This window comes from Polypterus senegalus, chromosome 11 (genome assembly GCF_016835505.1).
Source record: "Polypterus senegalus isolate Bchr_013 chromosome 11, ASM1683550v1, whole genome shotgun sequence".
NCBI classification, from domain to species: domain Eukaryota; kingdom Metazoa; phylum Chordata; class Cladistia; order Polypteriformes; family Polypteridae; genus Polypterus; species Polypterus senegalus.
In genome coordinates this window covers 59,028,257-59,055,513 of record NC_053164.1, presented here as the reverse complement: position 1 = coordinate 59,055,513, position 27,257 = coordinate 59,028,257, and the positions used below count along the sequence as shown (strand labels likewise).

Here is a 27,257-nt window from a genome sequence, read left to right as displayed (position 1 = left end):
GAGAAGTGGAAGAGGAGGTCTTCTTAGGCTTTCCCAGCAGGGTCAAGCACGAGGCAGGAACACACAGAGCACCACGCGAGTCCCATTTGTAAAATGCACACACACACTCAGCTGCTTCAGAGTTGTCATTTAATTCAACACACACTTTTCTAATTATTATTATTTATTATTATTATTATTTGATTGCTGTTGACTTATTTGGGTTTTCTACATTTTTTGTGTATCGGTGAGTATTGCTGTGTGCTTGGATGTGCCCTTTGTTGGGTTCTACCCCTCTCAATGCTGCCAGGATAGCCTATGGCACATCACATTCTTGAAAAACAATGAGTGAATCGATAATTACTCCATTAAATTGCAATTTGCTCAAAGTGACTTCAGAGTCATCAAAGTAGGTCTGGTCATGAGTAAGAAAGAGAAAAAAGAAATAGAAGAATCCATACAATGACAAAACACTGAATTGGCTCTGCTACTCAGAACTTTGCCTTTCAAAAAAAAAACATTTATGAAGTGTAGCACTGGAAAAATAATTTGTTGATCTTCTGATAAGACATGTGCAAAAATGCGAAGTGCAAACACTAAAATAAGAGCTGCCGGGTATGATCTTGGAATTGACACTTAACTTATTTGCAACATCCTTTACCTTCCTGTTTTTGGTAGATGACCTTTGACACCAAGACTTGCAGAGACTGCCACCCCCACGAGGATACCCAGGATGTTGAGCATCTCTCTGCGAAAGGGGATGGATGTTTTTGTGCCGGATGGAGAGAGTTCCTGCAGTTTCACAGCCTCTCGTGTGTCTTCACGATGGGGTGCACATATGGTTGATTTACTTCACAGTTTCATTTAAGCTTTCCTTTAAAAAAACACAATAAAATCATCAGTCAGACATTATACATGCAGTTATGTTTAGGCAGATGAATGGTCATACTGACATGTAGGCATAGCACAAAAACAGCCACCAGTTCCAAGTGATGTAGTAACTGCTAATTAATGAATCTATTACTCCATCCATTGATAAGAAGACAAGCATCCTTCACCTACGACCAAAAGCTCATCTTAAAAACTGGCTTGGATTAGAAGTGGATTGGAAGTGCCTAATGTCTAAAAAGGAGGAGAAAGAGTATACTAAATTTGAACATCAAATATGAAGGTTACAAAATTATGCAAACATCAATTAATCCAAATTACCGAATTTTTTCTGACAGCTTACTTTGACAGCGGCCTACCTCTTTTGTGGCCTCTACTGTACTGTAGAACCACCCAGCTCTGGGTATTTGATGATCCCTCCTTGCACACCACACATTATGCAGCTTTTAAATCATATATACATGATAGTACGGTAGTTAGCGCTCATGCTTTACAGATCGAGTTTCATGAGTTTGAATCCCACACTCCTCCCTTGTGGTGTTCGCACATTTTCCTTGTTTCTCCATGACTTATATTTAGGCACGCTAGTTTTCCTTCCATGCCCACAATTAGAAAATTAGAAATACGAGACACTCTTAAAATCTCTCTCTATATTACTATATATATAAATTTATACATGCCCCCTACACACCCAGTCCAATATATTATATAAAAGTAAGTGACATACAGTAAGTTAAAAACATAAAGCAAGTATTTTAATGGGTTATGAGGAAAACAAAAGTAAAATCATTTGAAAATTATTTAATACAAGCTAAAAAAAATTCTGTAAAAGTGAAATCATTTGAAAATATTGATTTAATACAGACAACAGAGAAATTTTATTATTATTATTTAATACAGGCAGTTAGAAAAAAAGTGGGCCGTGGCAAGTAGTAACAACACACTTTGATGTCAGAACTCAACAGCAGCGCGGCTGGAGAGCAAAAACAGTAAGAATGTTGCTGTCCTCAGCCAACCATAGCAAGTGAACAAGTTGCAAACAGGCAGCAAACACTCGTGTAGTCGTTACATTTGGGTTATTTTCATCAAGAGAATCTGAGAAACGAAAGTATAATTATTTATAAAGTTACAACTAAGTACCATAAGAAGGTAGTAAAAATATTTTTTTATATTACGAAATTTGAAAATGAACTAAATATGGGACATTTGGGTGTCCCTGAAAGGTCAGTACGGGACAGGGGACAAAATGATCAAATATGGGACATGTCCCGTATATTAGGGACGTCTGGCAACCCTAGGTTAGGTGAATTAGTGACTCTAAATTGGCCACCATCTAGAGCTGCTAGGGTAGGCTCTGGGACCAACAACCCTCAATTAGATTAAACCGGTTTCATGACAATGATATTTATAATAGTTTACAATATAGATAGTATTACAGTGTATCCAGAAAGTATTCACAGCACATCACTTTTTCCAAAATGGATTAAATTCATTTTTTTCCACAACACCCCATAATGACAATGTGAAGAAAGTTTACTTGAAGTTTTTGCAAATTTATTAAAAATAAAAAACTGAGAAATCACATGTACATAAGTATTCACAGCCTTTGCTCAATACTTTGTCGATGCACCTTTGGCAGCAATTATAGCCTCAAGTCTTTTTGAATATGATGCCACAAGCTTGGCACACCTATCTTTGGCCAGTTTCGCCCATTCCTCTTTGCAGCACCTCTCAAGCTCCATCAGGTTGGACGGGACGCATCAGTGCACAGCCATTTTAAGATCTCTCCAGAGATGTTCAATCGGATTCAAGTCTGGGCTCTGGCTGGGCAACTCAAGGACATTCACAGAGTTGTCCTGAAAACACTCCTTTGATATCTTGGCTGTGTGCTTAGGGTCGTTGTCCTGCTGAAAGATGAATCGTCACCCCAGTCTGAGGTCAAATGTGCTCTGGAGCAGGTTTTCATCCAGGATGTCTCTGTACATTGCTGCAGTCATCTTTCCCTTTATCCTGACTAGTCTCCCAGTTCCTGCTGCTGAAAAACATCCCCACAGCATGATGCTGCCACCACCATGCTTCACTGTAGGGATGGTATTGGCCTGGTGATGAGCGGTGCCTGATTTCCTCCAAACGTGATGCCTGGCATTCACACCAAAGAGTTCAATCTTTGTCTCATCAGACCAGAGAATTTTGTTTCTCATTGTCTGAGAGTCCTTCAGGTACATTTTGGCAAACTCCAGGCAGGCTACCATGTGCCTTTTACTAAGGAGTGGCTTCCGTCTGACCACTGTACCATACAGGCCTGATTGGTGGATTGCTGCAGAGATGGCTGTCCTTCTGGAAGGTTCTCTTCTCTCCACCGAGGACCTCTGGAGCTCTGACAGAATGACCATCGGGTTCTTGGTCACCTCCCTGACTAAGGTCCTTCTCCCCCGATCTCTCAGCTTAGATGGCCGGCCAGCTCTAGGAAGAGTCCTTCCACTTACGGAAGATGGAGGCTACTGTGCTCATTGGGACCTTCAAAGCAGCAGAAATTTTTCTGTAACCTTCCCCAGATTTGTGCCTCGAGACAATCCTGTCTCGGAGATCTACAGACAATTCCTTTGACTTCATGCTTGGTTTGAGCTCTGACATGAACTGTCACCTGTGGGACCTTATATAGACAGCTGTGTGCCTTACCAAATCATGTCCAATCAACTGAATTTACCACAGGTGGACTCCAATGAAGCTGCAGAAACATCTCAAGGATGATCAGGGGAAACAGGATGCACCTGAGCTCAATTTTGAGCTTCATGGCAAAGGCTGTGAATACTTATGTATATGTGCTTTCTCAATTTTTTTATTTTTAATAAGTTTGCAAAAATCTCAAGTAAACTTTTTTCATGTTGTCATTATGGGGTGTTGTGTGCAAAATTCTGAGGAAAAAAAAGAATTTAATCCATTTTGGAAAAATATAACAAAACATAACAAAATGTGGAAAAAGTGATGCGCTGTGAATACTTTCCGGATGTACTATATCTATTTATTTTACAATAGCTATAGTACGTTAAGGATGTTTTGCTGAGTGTAACACAAAATAAAATGTATTCTTTATAAAATATATATGTAATTGCATTAGAAAAAGGCCAGAAATTGAAGAGTGCTGAAAGTGATTGCTAAGCAGTTTGAATGAACTGCCCAAAAAGTTGCAAGTACAGTTTCCCTTTAGGTTAACTTATATAAAAATTACTTAATTTATTAAGAGAAAGAGTATAAAATATCAAGATATTTTAGTTAAGACACTTTTCTCCCTTAATATCAGAAGAGAATGGCAGAATCTGTCTAAAGAGTTCTGAATTTCAGAGGCCCCCAAAGTTCCAAAAACACTCAGAAATGTCCACTGGGGGTGGCTACAGTCAAACCATGACTAGAAACATAATAAAGATTTATTTTTATAAAAAGGCACTGTTAAGAAGTGATGCTCTGAAGAGCACAAAAGGCACAGCAGGAAATGCTTCGAGAGTGGTTTATTCATTGGTTATTCTTCCATATGTTTCTGTTTGGCAGATGTTTAACACTTCATTACTGTATATGTAAAGGCTCGTAATCTTCTAGTAATCAGTTTGACTGCCAAATCAGTTAATCAGAATGTTTTATGATGCCTCATAAGTCCTTCTAATTTTGTATTTTCACTTTGAAAACCACAAGCAGGAAATGCAAATAGCAAACAGATAGGAGGGGGAGGCATGAAAAAGTGGAGAGGTTACTGCAGTCAAGACGCGGTGCATTCTAAATCCAAGGGTAAGAAAATTAAAAGATGAAGTGAGCTGTGTGTACGATAAGAGTTAGCCATATGAAAATTGCAGTCCAGTTTGCTGATACTCGTTTTTGCTGACAGTGGTGCAGGTAATCCTTGGTACAGTATATGTGAGTGCACAGTATATGTGAGCTGCAATGTGACGAATTATCTCATGTTGTTGGGGCACCTCTCATGGATACTAATATGTAATCAGATCTTTGTTGTGCCATTAGTCACTTGTCTCCTGATTGTAAAGAATTATTCTACTCTAGTCGGCAACAGAAAGATCACTAATATAAGCATTTCTTATTTATGAAAAGTTAACAATGTTATTTAGAAAGCTGTACAAGCTGTCTTCCACTGTTAAATTCTGCTATGTACTTCTAAAATCTTTATTTTTATACTGTATTGAGGATTTGTTTGGTTCTGTGTATTGTGTTATATTGTATTGACCCCCTTCTTTTTGACACCCAGTGCACGCCCAAACTACCTGGAAATGGGTCTCTCTTTGAACTGCCTTTCCCGAAGGTTTCTTCCATTTTTTCCCTACTGGGTTTTTTTTGGGAGTTGTTCCTTGTCTTCTTAGAAAGTCAAGGCTGGGGGGCTGTCAAGAGGCAGGGCCTGTTAAAGCCCATTGCGGCACTCCTTGTGTGATTTTGGGCTATACAAAAATAAATTGTATTGTACAAAATATGTATACTGCAATTTTAATTGTTAATTAAACAGGGTTCTTTTTTAAGTCTTTACTTTGTTGTCATTACCAGGTTAAAATACTGTAAACGTTCTGTTTTATGTGAAAGCCTAACATTTAGCGTCCTTTTAATAAAAGGAAACATCGATTTTCTATTGAGCAATCCACTTAACTTGGTGACATCCAAAGCTGCTGCCCACAATTAAAAAAGATTGAGAACCACTGCCTTAAAATAAAGGAGGAGACTCAGAGAGAACATTATATGTGATTTATTACTTTGACGAGGTGAAAAACCTAAACAAAGAGGGAAAAAATGATGCAATGATAATTAAATACCAAAAGGTAAAGTTGCCTGATTATTAAATTTAAGTTGCTGTAATATAGGCTGAATGAGAGTTTAAGGAGACAGGTATGTTAACCCTTAACCATAAAAGTAATCACTGAGGGAATCATCATTACACAGCTCCAGAGACTGAAGTAGAAGATTCCCTTTCATTTTTCATTTTTACATTATTACTAGCGCTGCTACACCACACCTTCAGAGTACTTAGTCCTGACTTGGACACTGTGTAGAGGTTACATGTTCTCCCTGTTGAATTTGCTTCTGTTTTTTTGTCCCAAAGACATGTTTGTTAGGTTAACTGGTGATACTAAACTGGGGTGGTGTAAGTGAGCCCAGCAAATAGACCAACGTCTCATCCAAGGATTCTAGACCTTTCCCCCAACAACTTGGACTGATTCACTTTGCTAATTGATGGATGAGCCTTGTTCATTCTGTGATCATGAACTGGATGAAGCAGGTTTTGAAACAGCATGCATGGATGGATGGATCTTGTTTATTTTTTTTACAAAAACGATTGAGTTTTGAGTTCAGTGCAAGCTTCAATTTCCCCAAAGGTTGGCCTACTTTAGATGTGTGATGCTGCTCTCTGCTCTCCTACTTTGGTGATAGGTTGCTGACCTGCTGTTTTATTAAGAACATGACACCAGCAGCAAAGCCCTTGGGGTTAGCTGAGGCCTTACAGCATGACGAGGCTTAATTCTATCCAAAACAGGCCATTGCCAATCAATTATGGCAAGGGATTTATGAAAGCCTTAACAGGGTGGGGGAGACTAGAAGATAGACCACCCCAGACATTCATGAACCTGTACTAGTGATAGTTGACCTAGCATCCAACTAGCATTCTTTAGGGTGTGTGTGTGTTTGTGTGCGTGACAGCACAGCTGAGTGTCTCCTCTACACCTGTCAGTGACACTTCTGCTGTGACAGATGACTTCATGTGCATTGTGTTATGGCGATGTCCATCTGAAGGAAGACCTCTATAAGCAAGGTGGCTCTTTCTTGTAACTCTGCTTTCCACACACCCTTCCATTTTCCAAAAGGCCCTCTCTTTGCTCCTTATCATCCACCCTCTGTCACTTACACTCCTCTCACTTCTGCCTTTAGAGTCACAACAAAGAGAAATATGATGAAAGAGGATCCACCTTTCCTGCTGTAGCTAAGATCACAAACTAAAATAGTTTCATGTTTTTTTTTTTGTGGGGCGGGACATTTCTGTGATCTGCCTAATGTGTATGAACTAATGTCATACACAGAGAATAATAAGCTCAAAAAAGTGAGTTAAAAATCACTAAACTCTTATAGTGTTGAGTCTGGTGGCAAGGGTGGCAAACTGGTTAGTACTGCTACCTGATGCTTTGGAGATCTGGGTTGGAGTTTACTGCATGTTCACCATACCTGTTCAGTTTGCAACTTTGCTTTATATCCTGATACTCCTGTTTCCTCCAATATTCCAGTCACATTGAATTGCACCTGAAAAATGGCCCTTATCAATATTATGAGCAAGTGTATCCTGCTTTGGCCTGGTGTTCCATCCTGGAGAGGTACCCATTTTAGATACAATCCTGATCTAATTTACATTTGCAAAATGGCCCACTGGATTAAGTCATACCTCAAAAATGTAAACTATTGCATATAAAAGCCACTGACCTGCATCACAAAAGTCTTTAAATGAAGCATAATCCACTTTATTCATAGGATAAGACATCAGGGCATCATGGCACACAAGTCACAGTCCAGCATATGAACCTGAAGTCTTCAAAACTGATCAGATGAAAACAAATGTGTTTCGTTTTAGACATTGACATGTAATATTTTGCTGGTTTTTGGATTACATCTTATCATTTTTTTGCTGCCAGTAGCACTTGGCCCAGTCCGGAGTGGACAGGAGTATCTCTAACCTACCCTGTGTAATTTGCAGTTATGGCTGATAAAAAAAAATAATCTCAAGGTTTTTATGGAGAACTGAGAAAACAAAGTTTCTGACACAATATGTTTCAATGGAGACTAACGCAAAGCAACAGCAAACAATAAATAACAAAAAATCTCCAATTACTTGTGTTACATAATCCACATGTTAGGTATCCAGCTGCATGCTCACAATATCTAAAACACTTGCATTTTTGATAAAATATTGTAAACTAAATAGCTTTCAGAACATCCTCTCATGAATGGTTGTGCAGCACATTCAAACGGGATTGAGCTTTTGAACTGAAGATCTGCCTCTCCCCTTAGGATTAGGCTAATGATGTTTCATTAAATTCGTTTTTGACAGATAGAATAACTTTGGATGTTATAAGAATAGCACTGGCAGTGATGACCCCAACCGCACAGGGTGAAGATGTTTCTTTTACCTTTCTTTCGAGACACAGTGAGTTACAATGTGGTGCTGCTCATACAAATCCTAATATAATATGAAAACCTATATAAACAAAATCGTAAGACCTTCTGAATGTCTTTTGAATTTTTCAGCTTAATATGATTTTGTTTGCACATTGAAGACCTCATTTCAACCCTCAGATTGCTTCTTGTGCTTACTATATGTTAGTTTGTTTCCCAATCACACAAAAATCCCTGAACTGATTTTCACAAAATTTTGCCAGTAGGCTCACATCAACCTAACTTAAAATATGAGCTCTATGGCATTCCAAACAATTCATCAGAGGGAAGGGGTGTAATGGGGGAACAACCCAAAGACTGTGCCTATTCAAATACAAATCGATCTTGATGAAATGTTCAATGTATAACAAAGCTGAACCAACTTTAAATCCAGGCTACATGGCATTTAAAAAAGGGTGGCTGTAATAAAGTGTTTAAATAATGCAACACTCTTTAACGGCAGACTTGACATTCATGAAATTTTTCATGTCTGTTACTGTTGACAAAACTTAAAATCTCGGCTTTGAGGCCGTAAAGTTCCATCGATAAACAGGGTTGTAATGAGCTGGAAAGGATTAGAAATGAATTTGCCTGGTTGTTTAGGTTGGGGTCTACTTATAAGTGAAAGCTACATTTCACGTCAGTGAGTCAATTAAAATGATTGGGTGGATGGTCATGGAGTGAAGGGGGCCAACACAATAATTGTGCATCATTCAAAAAAGGCTATTTCTACTTCATAACATTCTATATTTACATTATTGTCCATTCAATTTAAAATGCAGGCTTCATGGAGTTTCAAGAATTTTATTACAGAGTCTTAATGGTAGGGCTAACAAAACAAACAAACACACAGCTATTTTGATTTTCATTTTTATCTTACAGATACATAACATTACTGTAGCGTGAGAGGACCGGGGAGCAAGTGTGGCCAGAGTGTTACCTCCGCAGGGACGCAAGATGGCAGCCCCCCTGGGTTGCAGTGGTGCCTCGGACTCCCCCAGGGCTTCATGGGAGTTGGAGTTTGGTGCAGCCCTTTTGGGATACGCAGGGGTGCTGCAGCAGGATCTGCTGAGCCCTTTTAGGCAGTTCTTCTGCTACACCTGGAAGTGCTGCTGGAAGTTAGGTCATCAAGCACCTGGAGCACTTCCGGGACACAGTATAAAAGGAGCCAGCAGCCACTACTCAAAAAGCCAGAGTTGGGAGGAGGAAGACAAAGCTTGACCAAAGAAATGGAGGAAAGGAATAAAAAAGAGAGAAGGAACGATTTGTTTTGTGTATTGTTCTGGGAACTGTACTTGTGGGAAATGGTAAGATAATTGTATGTGCCTTGAACTTGTGTCCCACACCTGTCTGGTGGCGGTGCCAGCCTGGGTGGTCCGCAATAATATACAGAGTTTATGGAGTTTCAAAAATGTTAACCATTGACATGGGTTCAATATTGGGAACAACACACCTTACATGCCGTATCAATTATTCAACAAGCCATCCAGTTTATTAATGGGGGATTAAACGTCTATTTGTGAAACCACACTAAACCAGAAGGTACAAAAAATAGCTTTCATTGTTCTAGCAAAGCAAGGAGTTACCACAATTGTGGAATCAAATTTTCGACTCATTAGAGCAGACAGATTGACAGAGAGGTAGGGTAGATGACAGATGGGACAATTGCATTTCAGGCAGCAATGACAAAAAGGTTAACATTTGAAAACCACACAAATATTTGCTTTCTTACCTTAACCCATTATGCAGATATACCCATGCAATGCTGAGTACTTCAGCTATTATTCGCCATACCATTTTCTAAACCTTCTAAATCCTGCTCAGGATCACAGGAATTAATCCCATCAAGCATACAGTGCAAAGCAGGAACAGAGAGAAAGTCCACTGCAGGGGAACACACTCGCCAGGTCTAATGTAGCATCACCACCTAACCTGCATGTCTTGGGACTGTGGGACGATACCAGTGCACCAGGAAGGAACCCCCACAGACACGGGGAGAACACAGAGAGGACCCAGGATGCAAACCCCAGTCTCTTTACAGCAAGGCAGCAGCACTACCACTGCACCTCCATGCAGCTATAATACAAATACTGTATATGGTATACAAATCCACACCATTTGTACAGGTGAAGACATTAAGCGGTGTTCCATTATAAAACCTTTCCCTCAGGAAACATTTTTTAGTGACTCAAGTGACTATTTAAAATTTAGAATTTTATTTTTTTGGCAACTGCATTTTGAATTCATCCACTTACTTTGAAGTGTACTCTTGTTTCTTAGTAAAGCACTTCATGATGGTGTAATCTCTGAAGTACTGTACACTATATAAAATAATGGAGAATGAAATGATTGATTAATTTTCCAATGTCAGTATTGGAAGTAAGCCTATTAGTATTAGTGCCTCACAGCTCCAGAGTAAGTTTAAAACATTGCCGCGTTCCCCGTTTGTGTTCCCCCTGTGTCTGTGTGGCGTTTCAAACAGATATTGTGGTTTCCCTCCATAGACTGAAGACACACAGGTACATGTTAGATTTATTGGCCTGAACTGGAGAGGTGTCTCATCTGGGATTACATCCTGCTTTTTTCCCCAGTGTTGTTGGGTTGTGTTCAGGCTCTCTGCAACCCTGTATTGCAATATATGGCTATAAGAAAATGAATAAATATTAGAAACAATAACCAACCTCCCATCAATAAACTATACACATGTCTTGTTCAGCTGAATTGTTTTACATAATGAATACAGAACTTTATTTCATCCACCAGTACAATTATTGAATTCAATTGCAGGATCAGAACTGGGTAAGGTGCCAGTCCATCACAGGGCACGCTCTCTTTCTAAAGGTCAGTTTTAAGTCAATAGTTCAGTGTGTTGATAGTTTTTCTCATTTTAAAGCCAACTTATAAATGATGTGGATGAATGCTAAAAATTCTGGACAGAGAATGGAGCTGCAAAAAAGTATGCCAAAGGAAAATCTGAGGAAAACTGTTTTCACAAGATGCTCGCTTTTCTGTACGCCAACCACTTGAGAAGCATGAATACTGCATTGCTTATAATACTAATACCCAAATGATGTTTTAGTGATAAACATCTTTTAATGGAAGTACTTCACTGAATAAGAATGTAAATACATAATATTACAATTACAGCTCTAATGTGAAACATATTAGAGTTATATTTAGTTTTAGACTTTATGTTTAGTTTTATATTTAACAGATAACAAAATAATGTAATTGCACCATAAACTAAGAATGTAAGCTTTACGCTACGGTGAAATGCAGGGTGGCACAAAACATAAACAGCAAAGTATAATAGCAGGATGATTGATATTCTTTTAAAGCAGCAATAGGATAAAGAATAAAATAATTGTGATGTCTTGGATCGCTTTTCTGTCTTTTGTTTTATTGTGAAAGGTATCTTTTTATTCTCTGTGGAAGGAATCCACCTCTTCAAAAAGGACTGCTTGTTTTAGTAGAAAAGTAGAGCTGAGAAGCTCAAGCTTCATTGACATTTTTTCCTTTTAGGAGCCAAATTTGCACTGAACCAATATGATTTGTAAGAGCAACTGCCAGTGCCATTCAGGCAGAATAAAACAAAGTGTCTCTTGCAAGTTTTAGCTGTTGCCCACCAATTTTTCCTTTTTAATGAGTGCTTTTGTATTTAAACCTTGCTTGTCAGTTTCACGATATAATACAAAATGCTTACAAGTCTCCACATCTCTCAGAATTGCAAAAGTAATAATGTGGCTTTATTTATTAAGTTGACAAACAGTATGAGACCTATTAAAGCATACATTTCAATAGCCAAAGTAGACACATTAAGTTGATATTTTCAGCTATATGTACAGTAACTCAATGAGATAAACACAATCCTTTATTTTTATATGCTTGTGTAAGCATAGAAGTACATCAAAAACGTCATTACTGTCCAACCAACTGGGCCATGTTTTGAGATGTTGGTCTTTCCACTTTGAACCATTTCTAATTTTGATCATTTCCACATTGAAGCCAGCATAGCTTATTATAAACCAGGTCTAACATAAATAATGGCTTTGTGTCCAGTATATTTTGGAATGATCCTCAAAGCAAACTCAAAATAGTTATTGTTTTACAATATGGTACTATTGTGGAAGGAACATCTGAGAAAAAATCCAACTTGGTATAAAATACAAAGGAAATTGAAAAGGGTGGAAACACTAGAGTAATTTATTGCATAGAAAACAAATGCAGCATAAATAAAAGAAGACTATAAATTCAGAAAATAAATACACAGAAATAAAACCCTAGAGATCCACTGGGTCTTTTATGACGGGTTTAGTCTCTTCTGGTCGGATGTAGTAACATCCTCACTTACTAGCCGGGAAAGCAGAAATCAAGGTGTCTCTTTCATTGTTCTAATTTCTCGGGTACTTAATATCCATCTTCCTGCCCGTAAGGCTTGGCTTGAATGTCTAGAGGCAAGCTGTTTTACATTTCTCTCTTTTTGTATTTTCAGAATCACTTCCAAGGCCATGAATAAGCTCATGATATTATAGAAGTACCAGGATATTGTGTTCTTTTGTGGTTCCACAGCTCTAAGCAACATCTTAAGCACCCATGATTGATTCCAGGCTGCTTACCCTTCGGTAACACAACCGTTTCAGTCTCCTGTCACACTGCTCTCGCACCAAAGGGGAACATTCATATAATTTGTCCACCTGGTGTACTAACAGAAGTCTCTTGTGGAGCACACCTTGGTCAGATGGGGCCTATGGCAGGGCATGCTGGGCAGTTAACGCAAGGGCATGCTGGGCAGATGCATAGGGGCCCCATGCTGTATGGTTTACCAATTGAGTATCATTTATATGTTGAAATGTTTGTGTTTTTCAAGGCTTATGTTATATTGTTCAAATGTTTGTGCTGGTTAATCTTTGCTGTACAGCATGTTTTTTAATATTTAAATCAGTGGTTCTCAACCTTTGGGGCGGGCCCCTCTAGGGAGGCACAAAGTAACAAAAAGGGGGACGCGAAGATGTGAAAAAAAGAAAACAAGAATCAAAAATATGAAAAATACATCTATTGAAACTAAAACACATTAACTTAAACTACATTCTGATACTAGAAAAATAAATAAAGAGTTAGATAAATGTCGATAAAAGTTAAGTAGCTATAATAAAATATGCATCTATGATATAACATTAATTAAAATATAGAGTTAGATAAATGTTGATAAAAGTTAAGTAGGTATAATAAAATATGCATCTATGACATAACATTAATTAAAAAAGAACAAATTGGTATTAGTGGGCTCCTTTCAAAAAAACGTTAGGGGGGCGCGATTAAAACTGTTATGAAAACTCGGGTCGCAAATATGTAAAGGTTGAGAAACGCTGAGTTACATACTGATTTTGTTGGAAGTACCAATACAATAAATATATGTTTAATTTTATCGATCATCTACCATTTTTATTCCTGTGAGTTGTTGTGTAGGTAGGGGCCCCAGTGCACTGATTTGCCCGGCGGCCTATAATGCTGTTAAGATGGCCCTGGCCTAGGGCTCCACATCAGTCCCTGTTTTTTTACAATAACTGGTGGAAAAGCTTCTTGACTGACTGAGATTCTCCCTCCTCCTCTGCCGTCCCTTTACTATATGTGTATGTGTGTTTTTGGTTCTCTTATATTCATATTTGATGCTGTAGTGCTCGATGGAGTAATAATGTAGCACCATTTGCCCCCATATATTCACCCAGGATGAGTTTTAATTTCTACCTTGTCAGTGTCAGATGCTTAGTTGTGATGGTGTTGTCAGTCACTAGTTACTTGATATATACAGTACAGAAATGCGTACAGAAATTTTGATTCACAACTATACTACAACTGAGAATACTGTAAAAAAAAACAAAGCTATTTTCCAATTGTTTTGACACTAACCTCTAGGTAGATTTATTGTTAAAGTTTTATACTGTTTGACTTTGTGAATGATTACATTTCTCCACTCCGTATTGACTGCTGTCTGACCTTAAATTTTATTTTAGATTTTTTCTCCTTCAATAGTTCTTTATTACTGACCCACTGGTCACCCCGTCACTTAATACAAAAATCTTGACTTGACTTTACCCTAGACTCATTTATATCTTGCTTTTTTTCACTATGACTGACACTCCAGTAGAATTTTTATTATGGTATCTATCAGTACATTTCCAAGTTGATGGCGCAGTCACGCTGAGACAGTGAAAGCATTTTACTTCTCCTTTCATTTAGAGCCTATCAGCTGCTGGTTCTCTCAGCCCACTGCCTTTTCCTCTGACCAATGTTAATGAGACTCACTATAATTAAATATTAGTGTACTGTTATGGTGACCTTTACCTAAGCACTTCTTTTAAGCAGAGATTACATTGTTTTATGAAGAACATATGTTGCCTTTTAGGTTTAATTATGTTCATCTTCCTCAAAAACTTCACTGTTTTATTGAGAGAAATAAATGTAGCATGAAAACAGGAAATTATTCCATGTTCAGAGTATGTCTCCATTATTCAACATATTGGCAGGGGGGTGACCTGTCTTATAGGCAGGGGCAGCACCCTGGAGAGAGGGCTTAGGGTCATAGATAGGAGACAGCAGTGCAGGAGGCAGACGGGAGCTGGATCTGCAGTGAGGAATGGAATATCACTAAGTGACCAATAACTGACCTCTTGCCCATGTGGAGCCATTAGGCAGAGCACCTTACCTTCAGTATCGAGTCTTAGATCACACAAAGGAATACCCTGGCATCTGACCAATATATTTAAATGGAGAAGATTCTTGGAGTGCTTAAATGCAGCATTAGGGGTATGGCAGAAACCAACCCTGAAAAGGGTGCTTGTATTTTAATTCATTCAAAATGTGGTATGAATACCATTGTAAATTCAGTAACGCATGTTAGTTTGCATGTTACAGGCAGCTGTGAAGTAACAATTTTGTATTTGCCTTTAGAACACCAGCGTGGCGGTGGATACATTTTGTTTACTTACTAGTAGCAAACTGTTAAGACAAATTTGTATAACGTTATACTGTAACAGATTTTTAAAACAAAGTGCTACATAATATTTTAAACTGTAGGTAGGATCATGGTGACACATTAAACATTTTTATATCATTTCTTCTTAAATTTCCTATTTTCTGGGAAGGACATCTACTCTTGTAACAGCACTGTAACTCACATCAAATTTAACTTTACTTTGTCCCCTATCTATGATTGAACTTTAGCCTTCCATTTCAAAACAACAACCCACCAATGGCCAAATATTCAGAACAAATAACTCGACAGTCAGATAGCTAGCAAGTATCCTTGTAAGGGTCAGCCTTGTTAACTGTGCCTTTTAGGGACAGCACTGTCACTGAACTGTAAACAGCTTACATATATACAGATATAGATATGGATATTGTGTATATATAGGGCGGAATGGTGGTGCAGTGGTAGCACTGCTGCCTTGCAGTAAGGAAACCTGGGTTCGCTTCCTGGGTCCTCCATGTGTGGAGTTTGCATGTTCTCCCTGTGTGTGTGTTGGTTTCTTCCCACAGTCCAAAGACATTCAGGTTAGATGCATTGGCGATAATAAATTGTCCCTAGTGTGTGTGTGCCCTGGTGTTCTGCCCAGGGATTTATTCTTGCCTTGTGCCCTCTGCTGGCTGGGATTGGCTACAGCAGACCCCCGTGACCCTGTAGTTAGGATATAGCGGGTTGGACAATGACTGACTGACTGACTATTGCGTATAGATAGATCAGGTCCAACTATCTACTACTGTGTAGGACTTGCTTTTGTGCCAGTATTGACTGCATTTTTCAAGGAATGCTTTAAAGAAGGAGCTAGAATTGTTACTTAGGGATTTTGGTCCTTGCTAATTCAACACTAACCCCACAGTTCCTGTAGATTTTCTGAATACACATTCATGATGCAAACCTCCAATTCAACTTCCTGCTGTTGGTGCTCAGTTGTAGTGAGATGTGCGGACTGCATAGGCCACTGGAGTAAACCAAAGGGACTGTCATTTTTATGAAGCTATTTTCAGATGAATGTGTAAGGAAGAAATATCCTGCTGAAAATACCCTTTAGAAAAAGGTTAGAATGAGGCTACTGTATTAAAGGAAAAAAAATGGTCATCTTTGGTATGCTGAGCCATTTACAGTAAATCATGTCTTATGGTCTACTATGTTCTAAAAAGAATTTATGTACACCATTACACTACTCCCCCCAGCCTCTATTGCTGACATAAGCATGATGGATCCATGTATTCAAGCAGTTTCCACCAAATTCTGACCCTGTCATCTGCCTGTTGCAGCAGAAATCAAGATTCACCAGACCACTCTTTAATCAACAACTTTTGGTGGTTATATGCCCACTGTAGTCTCATCTTCTTTTTCATAGATGAAAGGAGAGGAACCTTGTGTGATCTTTTATCGTTGTAGTCCATCCTCGTAAAGTTCTGATGAGATGTATGTTAAGAAAAGCCATTCAGGACGCTGATTTTGTAAAGAGTAGTTACTTGAGTATTTGTGAACTTTCTGTTAGGTTGAACTAGCCTGGGTATTCATCATTGTCCCCTCCTGTTGATAAGTTGTTTTTGCTCATTGGACAATTTGCTTTTATTATAGTACGTAAACTGTAGACAATGTCACTTGTGGAAGTCCCAGGAGAGCAGCTGTTTCTGAAATGCTGGAACCACCACGTTTGGCAACAACAGTCACACCCTGGTCAGTGTCACATTGATCACCCTTCTTATCCATTTTGATCTTTTGGTTAAACCATAATCAGAACCTCCTAAGGCCACGTCCGACTGTTGTATATGTTAAGTAGCAGAGACATGCTTGGATCTATGGTGGAGGAATCTGTTTGCATAAACTAGCTGGTGTACCTAGTAAAGTGGCCACTGAGTGTGTAGATATAGAGAAGAAGGATGCAGATGTTTACACATGCAAACATTCACATATATTTAACAACATGTATACATATTGATGGATTTTCACATATTAGCACACAAAGTCTTTTACAAATTTAATACAACATACTGTATACATACAAAATTATAAAAACCTCAGTGATGCTTAAGATACTAGAATTTTGTAAGAATGTTTTGGCTAAACATCCTCCTCTATGTATGTGCTGGAATGGAAAATGCAAGCGAGATAAAGAGGTAAGTAAAAGGATGGGAATGGGTAAAAATAAAGCCTGCCTAGATAAAGGCAGTAGAAGGCCAGAGGCTTAGTATTTCCTTTTCCAGATGCTCACTGAAACTGCCCCACACTAACATCGCAATACAAAGCATGGAGGCAGTTAAGGCGACCTCATCAGCTACAAGCTGGAACATGGCACGATGTTAGCCTTACTTCATAAGTGCCAGCAGGCCAAACTTTCATTTTTCTGTATACTAAGAAGCAAAAGTTAATAAGAGAGTAATATCTGTATTGAGAATTTTGGAATTCTTTGTTGTTCTTCTCTTATACTGTTAGCATAGTTTGGCTCCCTGCCACACCATAATTGAGTGAAGTGGTTTCAGTAAATGGATGGATATTGTATTTATTGAACTTTTCAACTTCATGTGCATTGTATTTAATGCAGTTCCTAAAAAATATATTTCCTAATGAGGAAAATGAGCAATGCTACGACCATAACTGCAACTGAATGCCCGTTTAATGTTGTCTTCCTAGTTATAAGACTTTGGTCTGTCTGACCATCAGTAGTCACTTTCAAATTAAGCTTAAGATGGTACCCTTTCTCTCTTGTATTTTCGTTGGCTTTACCTGTCAATACTTATTCAGACCTGACTTCTTCATGGATTCTTGAAGCAGCAATTTCTGCAATAACAAGCCTTTTACATTAATCACTATTTGCGATTTTTGACTATTACTCTTATCAAGTTTGTTTCAGATTGTTCAAGTTTATAGGGCGGTAGACTGCCATATTCAAATCAAACCAATTCGATGTGTTTCAGTTCAAGCCTTTTACTGGGCTATACAAGGACCTTCACCGTTTTCCTCTTGAACCACAGCTCTCAGAGCACAGGGGACAGAAATATTAATCCAAGCTGCAAACTTCAGGACTTGACTATTTATGATATCTTTTGGCAAATAACCAATATTGCCTTTAAAATTATGTTTGCAAAAATAATACAGATTGAATCAAAAGTTCTGGAAACTTTTAAAGGGTTTGAATACTTACTGTATTTTATGTTTTAGGCGTTAACTCTTCTGTACTGACCGTGCTGAGCCAGATTGTACTTTTCACCTGAAGCTGTCACTCTGCTGCCATGTACTGTAAATTCTTCTTTAGTTTGGTAGGCCCTTCACAGCTTACTTCCTTTTGACTGATCATATATTGATTTTGTATTGCTGCTTGCTTTAATTTTATTGGTGGATTGCTTTAAAAACACCTAGAGATGTGCTCTTTGGAGTGGTGCTGTACATAAAGATTAATTGATTATAACATAGCCACTAATGTTTGGTCATCACCTTATTTTTATAATCTCCGCAGATGCTCACAGGCCCTGACATCAGAAACTCTATAGAGTCAGAGCTATTATTCATCATCCTTAATGAACCCAGGCAAGTCCTTTCAGCAGCTGCTTTCACTATTACCTGCAAACGGAAATGTTAAACTAACAATAAACAAATGCAGTGGAAGAAAATCCTGGAGGAGGACCTTGTGCAAGACTTTCCCTGATGATGAGGCTTAAGGCTTGCGGCGACAAATGAACATTTGGTTCCTTGCATCATCAGTGTTTAAGTCTGCATCTAATTTATGACAAATCTAATCAAATTCTTGTTTTTCAAAGACTTTTGAAGAATGCATTAAATTCATATTTGACATCTCAGTAAAAAACCTCTACCATATTTAAAATTGTGCGCCAAACACATCTGGATGCTGGAAAAGATTCTAAGTGGAGTTTCATCCAGTTTATATCCTTGTCTTTCTTCCAAGATGCACTCATTTAATGGCTTTTCTAGGGCTGCTCTAGACATCCGCAGGATATTTTGGGAAGTGCAATCACAGCCAACACAGCACTGGAGTGAATAACGCCAGCTAGGCAGTTCCAGGAAATGACTGTTCATCACATTTCTGTCATTTTATGCCGTTTAAATTAAATTCTACGAAATGATGCAGTTCAAATGTGCATTCTGTATGACAAATGTCAACAACAAAATTTAATTGAATATGTGTTGACAATAATATCCGAAATCAAACACAAAATATTATGTATACATTTAAACACTGTACTCTCAAACCATTCAATATAAAGACATATCTCTAATCAATTGCTCAGTGAAAACCAGGATTTAAAGTCCATGCCTTAGCAAATAGCCGCCGTATAAAAGAAAACACGAGAGCAAATACAGTCAGAAAAGGAAGCGGGCAGAGGAAGTTAGTTGAATTGAGATTATTTTCAGAAGTCACAAACCCCCTTATCTTGCTTCTCAGAGTGTAGATTAAAGCTGCTGGCTACTTACATCATGTCCTCATTGACTAAATTCAGTGCATTCAGTCAGTTCCATGCCTCACACTAAATTGCTTATCCGGCTTTTCTCTTTCTATTGCATCGCATTCTCAAAAGCGGACCAATAAAAAAAGCAGCAATATTGTTCTTTTTCAGATTTCCCACCAGATATTCATCCTGACCTGGAGCATAATGTCATATGTAGATGGTTCTCAGGATTATTCAAATGCATTGACAAAATAAAACCAGCAGAAAATAAAACAAACCAATATTCAGTTTGACAGGCTGTTGTGCCATAGAGTACCTGAGATCAGTCACTACAGTCGGGGAGGCAGTGCAGTCCTATAAATACCATGGCCATTTGATCAGTAGACTCCTATTGGGTGGGAAGCAGTACCCTCTAGTACAAAATAGGTAGAAAAGACTTTTTTTGCTTTGCGTTCCCAAAACCTATCATCTATTTTGGATAAGCGAAGGGTATAGAGCTGTGAAACATTTCGATCTCCAGTTTTCGACAGTTTTTGATGTTTTAGGGTCCCATGATGCAGAAAACATTCATAATTCGATGATGGGTGTGTGTCTGTCTGTGTGTCACAGTTTCTTGAAGACAGTCTTAAGCTAAAATGGCTGGAAGGAAAAATACCAAACTTGACACTTAAACCTGTTATGAGATGATGATGTGCTGATTAGGTTTTGAGCCAAATCGTGCAAGAGAAAGAGGCACACTAGAGGAACCTTCAAATACCATTAATTCTGCAACTAACTATGAATTCTTCTCATCAACTGCTAACATAATGACCTATTTTATGATCAAAAAGATCAGCATCAGAGCGGTAAATAATTACTGAAATGTTGTAGAATAGTTTTGGGTAGCTTGGTTCCTAAGGCACAAAGCCTACTGACATTCACATCCAAAGTTTTTTTTTTTTGCAGGTCTTTTAGTGTGTGCCACAGATTGCTAAGAATGTTCTACCATTCCATAGTGGCCATTGCATTCTTCTATACTTTGGTCTGTTGAGAGATTAACATCAGCTTGTGGGGTGCAAAACACTTGAATATACTCTCTAAGAAGCCCAGCTGTAGTACAATTCAGTCCCAGGACTTACAGGAGGCAATATGATAGTACAATTAGAGGCTCTAATGACTAATGCTGGCCATTCTATCCATGATTTGTTCTCCTGAAACAAAATTTAGCCACTACCTCATTCCACTGAAATGTGCTAAGAGGCAATAAAAGGGCTCTTTGTTGGGTGCAGTCATGAAACTTTACATTTTATTGTACTTGTCTTTACTCTGCCTAGTTAAAACCTACACCTTGGCATTTGGGCAGTTCTTTAGATGTTAACTAACATACACACTATGAAGATACAAAGAGCCAGGTCATACATGCACTGATACAAAACTTACATCTCAGCCTGACGATGACAATCTCAACATAGAGAATTAACCAGAAAACTACTCTGGCACAGGGAGTGTTTCTGCAAAATGATCCTCCCAATAAATGATTTAAAAATGTAATAAGAAAATGGACTTAGCTTAACAAATGAAGTGTTCTTTGGGATGTGGCTAGTGCAAGTTATCTGAAAAACTTTAAATAGTGATAGTAAAATAGCGATTTGGCAGAGCAGGGTTCAAATCACTGAGGATAACCTTTTATAGCGAGAAGTTGCATACATAACCAAACATCAATCGATTTTCTGAAATAATGATTTTAATAATTAGGCTGTGAGAGGGCTGAACTTGTCTTGGCAACATAGCACACTATGGAGTCAGCTTGATGGCTGAGATCTCTAGGACTCTAACAAATCCAAGTCATATTAGGTGATATCATCTACTGCTAAATTCTGCTCCGTACTTGTAAAATTTTTATTTTTATACTGTATTGAGGATTATTTGTGTTTTGTTCTGTGTATTGTATTGTATTGTATTGACCCCCTTCTTTTTGACACCCACTGCACGCCCAACCTGCCTGGAAAGGGGTCTCTCTTTGAACTGCCTTTCCCAAGGTTTCTTCCATTTTTTTGGGAGTTTTTTCTTGTCTTCTTAGAGAGTCAAGGCTAAGGGGCTGTCAAAAGGCAGGGCCTGTTAAAGCCCATTGCGGCACTTCTTGACTCTCTTGACCCATGAGCTCCTGGGGTTCAATGTTAATTATTGGCCCAATACAACAAGAAAGGGTAACTCAACATATACAATAAGGACTGATTTCTTCTTAGAGAGTCAAGACTGAGGCAGGGCCTGTTAAAGCCCATTGCGGCACTTCTTGTGTGATTTTGGGCTATACAAAAATAAATTGTATTGTATTCCTGTATGAGACAACAGTGATACACTAACCTACTGTATGATGCGCTAGAAAACCAGAGTATTTAAGAACAAAGCCCATGCAAACACAGCATATGGCCTGTAACTGTGTTACAGTTGTCATGTTGGTGACAAATATCACCAGCAGTAGATCAAAATTTCAAAACCAGATTTTGGTTAAAAACCAATGAGAAGTAGAGTACCACAAAGTTATCTTGTCTTAAGCAGTAAATAGTGAAGCTGCTGTTTGTTACAACATTTGACAGGAATATACATTTTTTAATTTGAATAGTTGTAATCTCATAGAATAGGCTTGCCAAAGCTCTCCAAAGCGGTGTCCATGACAGTTGGTCACTAAGGCTTCTGAATAGCTGCACTGGCAGCTTCAGCGGATCTCCGGTGTTGCCTGGGTTTATATGGGGTAAGCAGCTTACGTCCAAATGGGATAATGGGCTTTGAAGGTGAGGAGAAGGATTCTGAAGATGATTCTGGAATGGAATGGAGCCAAGCAAAGTGTTTATGTTGTAATGGCACCTGATACAGAAAATAGCAGCACTGCTTGCTTACCAGTGTGGAACCAAGAATGTCTGATCTTTAGTTTGTGAGGCTTCTTCACATTTAGTCTAGGCTATAATTTCACATCTTACATTTTGTGCTTCATTTTGTTCACTAATTTATATATTCATTTACCATATACCTGCTTGTGTAATTTAGGGTTATGGGGAATAGAAGCCTTGCCTCCTGTCCTCATATTTCATTGTTTAATGTGGGCAACATTGTAGCATAGTGGTTAGAACTACCCAACTGCCTTGAGAATCTTCAGCTTTAACTACGCAGAGTTTTCACTTCCTGTCCATGTCTAAGTTAATTTTTCTCCAAGCTTTCCAGTTTTCTCCCCACATCGCAAAGAGACATGTGCTGGGTTAATTGGTAATACCTAGTTGGTCCAGTATGGGAACGTACATAAAGAAAGTGTGCCCTGCAACCGGCTGGTGCCCAATCCAGGGTTGGTTACTATCATTGTGACTTATCCTTCCATGTTAGATTCCAGACCTTGGGACCCTCAACTGGTTTGAATGGATGGATTTTTATGTTGTGATATGTTATCTGGGGTGGCACAGTGGGTAGCACTGCTGCCTTGCAGTTAGGAGACCTGGGTTCGCTTCCTGGGTCCTCCCTGGGTGGAGGTTGCATGTTCTCCCTGTGGCTGCATGGGTTTCCTCCGGGTACTCCAGTTTCCTCCCACAGTCCAAAGACATGCAGGTTAGGGGCATTGGTGATCCTAAATTGTGCTTGGTGTGTGCCCTGCAGTGGGCTGGCACCCTGCCCAGGGTTTGTTTCCTGCCCTGCTCCAGCAGATCCCCGTGACCCTGTAGTTAGAATATAGAGGGTTGGTTAATGGATATGTTATCTGTCTGCAGCTTTTTTTTTTTTACTAATCTTGTCTCCTTTTTGATTTTAAAAAATTGCTTGTATGTCATATAATTTCTCGAGAATCAGAACATCACCGTCATCACTTCTATAAAACATGTTGCATTAGTGATCGCTAAGAAGGAGACATTTTAATTTTTTACACCATTGACTAATACATTATGGGCGGCACGATGGCGCAGTGGTAGCGCTGCTGCCTCGCAGTTAGGAGACCTGGGTTCGCTTCCCGGGTCCTCCCTGCGTGGAGTTTGCATGTTCTCCCCGTGTCTGCGTGGGTTTCCTCCGGGTGCTCCGGTTTCCTCCCACAATCCAAAGACATGCAGGTTAGGTGGATTGGTGATTCTAAATTGGCCCTAGTGTGTGCTTGGTGTGTTTGTGTGTGTCCTGCGGTGGGTTGGCACCCTGCCCAGGATTGGTTCCTGCCTTGTGCCCTGTGTTGGCTGGGATTGGCTCCAGCAGACCCCCGTGACCCTATTCGGATTCTGCGGGCTAGGAAATGGATGGATGGATGACTAATAGAATTATTCCTCAGACTCTATAATATTTTTATGTTGGCAGGACTACTGAGACATCATGATAATGTCTTTCAGACACTGGTAAAAGCCGTCTGAAATTCATTGATTGCTTTTGCCGTTTCCACTGTAGTTGAGGCTTTTGATCCTGTCTTGCTGCCTTCATTTGGCCCTAATTGGCAATTACTGCTGGAAACATTTGGAATATTAAAAGAAAGAACAGTTTACGATGCAACATGTAAAAAAAAACCTGTTCCTAATGATTATTTTAAATTTAACAGAGTTTAAAGACTTTCTAGACTAATACTGTATTTCAGGTCTACCAACAGTTTATACTCCTGTAAATTTTAATTTTTCTGTGAGCACCTTATTATATTCAATAAATTACTTACAGGAATTACAAAAGTTTTAATTTTTCAAATTTGGGTCATTACCTTTTGTATAATCTTTCAAGATGATCCACTGTGGCGACTCCTAATGGGAGCAGCCGAAAGAAGAAGACCTTTTATATAATCTTTCTTCTAGAAGGCCAGACATTGCTCCATGCAGTGCATAAATGTTTCTGCATTTCAGAGATGGAATATCTTAATAAAAACTGTATGCTCTTTAGTCTGGAAATTGATAACGGAAGGATCGATGGGTGGACACAATGCTGCAAACAGGCTGGCATTTACATGTAAAGCCAATACTTGACTTTGACCCTTGCTGGTCTCTCACTGGTGTAAAGCTGAGTCCCATTAATGTAATGCAAGGGTCTGAACTAACTGCATGTCTAAAGGTCATTCAGGGCTGAGCTGGGTGTTTGGCAGAGACTCTTAACCTTCTCAGATTGACCTTCTAAAGCACTGAGGCCCTTTAAGACAGCGATCAATAACCTCTAGGACAAAATCTGTTACACATGATTTCTGCTTTCACGAAAACTCAAGAGACCTCTGACCCCTATGGGCGACGCATCACTCTCAACTCAGGACCCAAGCTACGCAAAGTTTGAACTTTCATTCAGTCTGCAGTTCAATTATTGGCTTAACAGGAAAAAATGAAAGTAGCTGTCATATTCTGCAAGTTCTGTTTGAATCAAAGGCCTGTTTTACATTTAGCTATTAGAAACAATAAAACAGCCAGTCTAACTAAACAGACGGTGTTGATCTGTATAAAGTCCAGTAGAAAAACACCAGCTTAGAAAACAAATGACCACTCAGTGGCTCTCCAGATGGCATTAATAATATCACTTGGAACCTGAACAGTTGACAACTCAGCTGCAAGAGGTGGTACAGCTTCTGGTTTACATCACAGCAAAATAAAATAAAAACTTGGCAAGCCTCATCAATAACATACAGGTAAAGCATCTGCTAGAGTGCAAAAAATAACAAGGATTTTTTTAACGTTCTTTTATGTTCTTTGTTACCTTCATGAGCAGTGTCGTGGAAATACTGCTCCCAAATAATTCAATAAAAATGTTACAGAATCACCTCACTCCCCTGTTATTCTGTCTTCTTACTCTGTGTGTATATGAGACAGCAGAAGCATGAGGCACAACATGTAGGCAAAGCCGGGCTGTAGTTACTTACAATGAAAAAGTCAAAGGTGTGGAATGGCTGATTCAAAACTCAGACCCCAATCTAATGGAGAATAATTGTCAGTGATCTATCTATCTATCTATCTAGATTGTTCATATTTGGAGATAATTAATATTGAAGGATTTTGATTAAATTGGAAATTTAAGTCCACCATACCATAATGCAATGTAATATATAAAATGAAAAAATACACATACAAACAAATGTATAAATAAAGAATCTTAACAAATATCTATCTATTTTGATTGTTCATATTTGGAAAAAAGTAATATTGGAAGGATTTTATTTAAATTGGAAATTTAAGTCCACCATATTGTAATGTGATGCAATATATATAAACGAGAACATACACATACAAACAAATGTATAATTAAAACATCTTAAATTATCTATCTGTCTATCTAGTCAGCTAGCTATCAAATATAAGGTATCTATAACGTTTTAAGCTTGTATTATATTGTGTTTTGGACCAGGCACCCGGCTGTTCAGTATTATAATAACATAATTTAAAAACAAATCACAAAAATAGAATGGCACTCCCAGTGTGGCTAATTTGCCTAAATAGACGTGTATGCATCCATTCATACTCAAACACATGGGCAAATCCTAATAAAACAAATGGGAAGCATTGCCTACCAGTCTGAGCAGTCGGTGCCGACCCCTGTATCTGGCCCCCCGTCTTGTTCCGTTAGGTAGATGTAAATGTCTTGTCTCTGCCTTCTTTTTTCCTTAATCGAGCCTTGACGCCAGTGTTCCCAATAGATGAACCACCGAAGGATCTTCAGCAGCAAACGGTCCAACAGGCTTCGTTTGGTCTCTCTGGGTATCCCACTGAACTTCAAGCCCTGCTGACAAACTTTTTACTTTGTCTTTTTTTTTTTTAGGCAATGGGAAAAGTGCAAGGGGGAGGGGATCCAAATTAATTCGATTTTCCTTTCGGAAGCCCCTTATTTGTCCGGACTGCGCCACGCCGCACTATGCAGTCTTCCTGGCTATTTTTCAGGTAGGGTTACAAGCAGGCTTGTCCCATACACTGAAGCTAAAAGCGACACCCCACTCCCACAGGGACGGATTATAAATGAGCCGACCCCCCCGAAACGCTATAGAAATATGAGCGCAGAGCTCCATGTGCTGTTCGCGCATCACTTCCTTACGGTGTACAATAAAGGATGGTGTGCGGCGGGGGGTGTTGTCGCCCAAATTGCACCCCGTCACTCCAGCCATCCTTTCTGTGCCACTGGAATGCGCTCCCTTGCTTTTGACTTCACACTGCAAGGTCACATCTTAGAAAATCTCACATTAACACGCGCTTTCAGATTGGCGCTGAGTAAACAGAGAAGGATTTTCCTCTTTGTAAGCGCAACTCCTTTGGTTCTTAAGACAAAACCTAATTTCCATGAAAATAACCGCCTCCTCCTTCCTTTCATACTCGGCTACTTTTGACGAATATAGATTCACATAAGAATCTGACCCGCGACTGGCGCCTAGTGATACCCCGCTACTGCCCCCTCGCGTCTCTCCTTGTAAAATAAATTGTAGAGGAGAAAGGACGCTCAAACGTTAAAGCGTAACTGTCGGAATGGACACTGCGTGGATTTAATTCGTTTCTATCAGAAAAAATAGATGACAGATACCATGCAGGGCGACCTTAAGTGCTCGCTTTTTACGTTTTGTATGGATTGCGATTTTGGGTCAGAATTTCCCAAGGCGTCCCATTTGAAATTGCAGACTTTGCTGGCACAGGCTCCAGATACTGAGCTGTATTCAATGGCAGTGGCCATTGACTACTTATTTATTAGTATTGGTAATTCCCATTAGTGTTTTTTTATTGCTGTGTCAGTGAAACATTTATTGTTCAGTATTGGCACCAGGGCTTGGTAGCCACTTCTTTCTCACATCTCCAGAAGATGTTAGCAGTAAGTGACGTTACTCTACGCTT

At 39.0% G+C, this 27,257-nt stretch overlaps 1 protein-coding gene across 4 annotated transcripts in view; it reads right to left on the bottom strand.

The window, feature by feature from the left end:
* LOC120539037 (epidermal growth factor-like protein 8) overlaps positions 1-26,644 on the bottom strand; it is a 53,108-nt gene extending 26,464 nt beyond the window's left edge. Inside the window, exons 1-3 of one of the 4 annotated variants that reach the window (XM_039768729.1) lie at positions 25,955-26,643; positions 7,327-7,440; positions 641-853 (exon numbers count right to left, since the gene is read on the bottom strand). In XM_039768729.1, the coding sequence (XP_039624663.1) occupies positions 641-723 (83 nt within the window). In that variant the 5' untranslated portion in view covers positions 724-853; positions 7,327-7,440; positions 25,955-26,643. Of the gene's footprint in view, positions 1-640; positions 854-7,326; positions 7,441-25,954 lie in introns of all 4 variants that reach the window. The other 3 variants (XM_039768731.1, XM_039768728.1, XM_039768730.1) reach the window with 3 other exon arrangements.
* Positions 26,645-27,257: the final 613 nt, after the last annotated feature.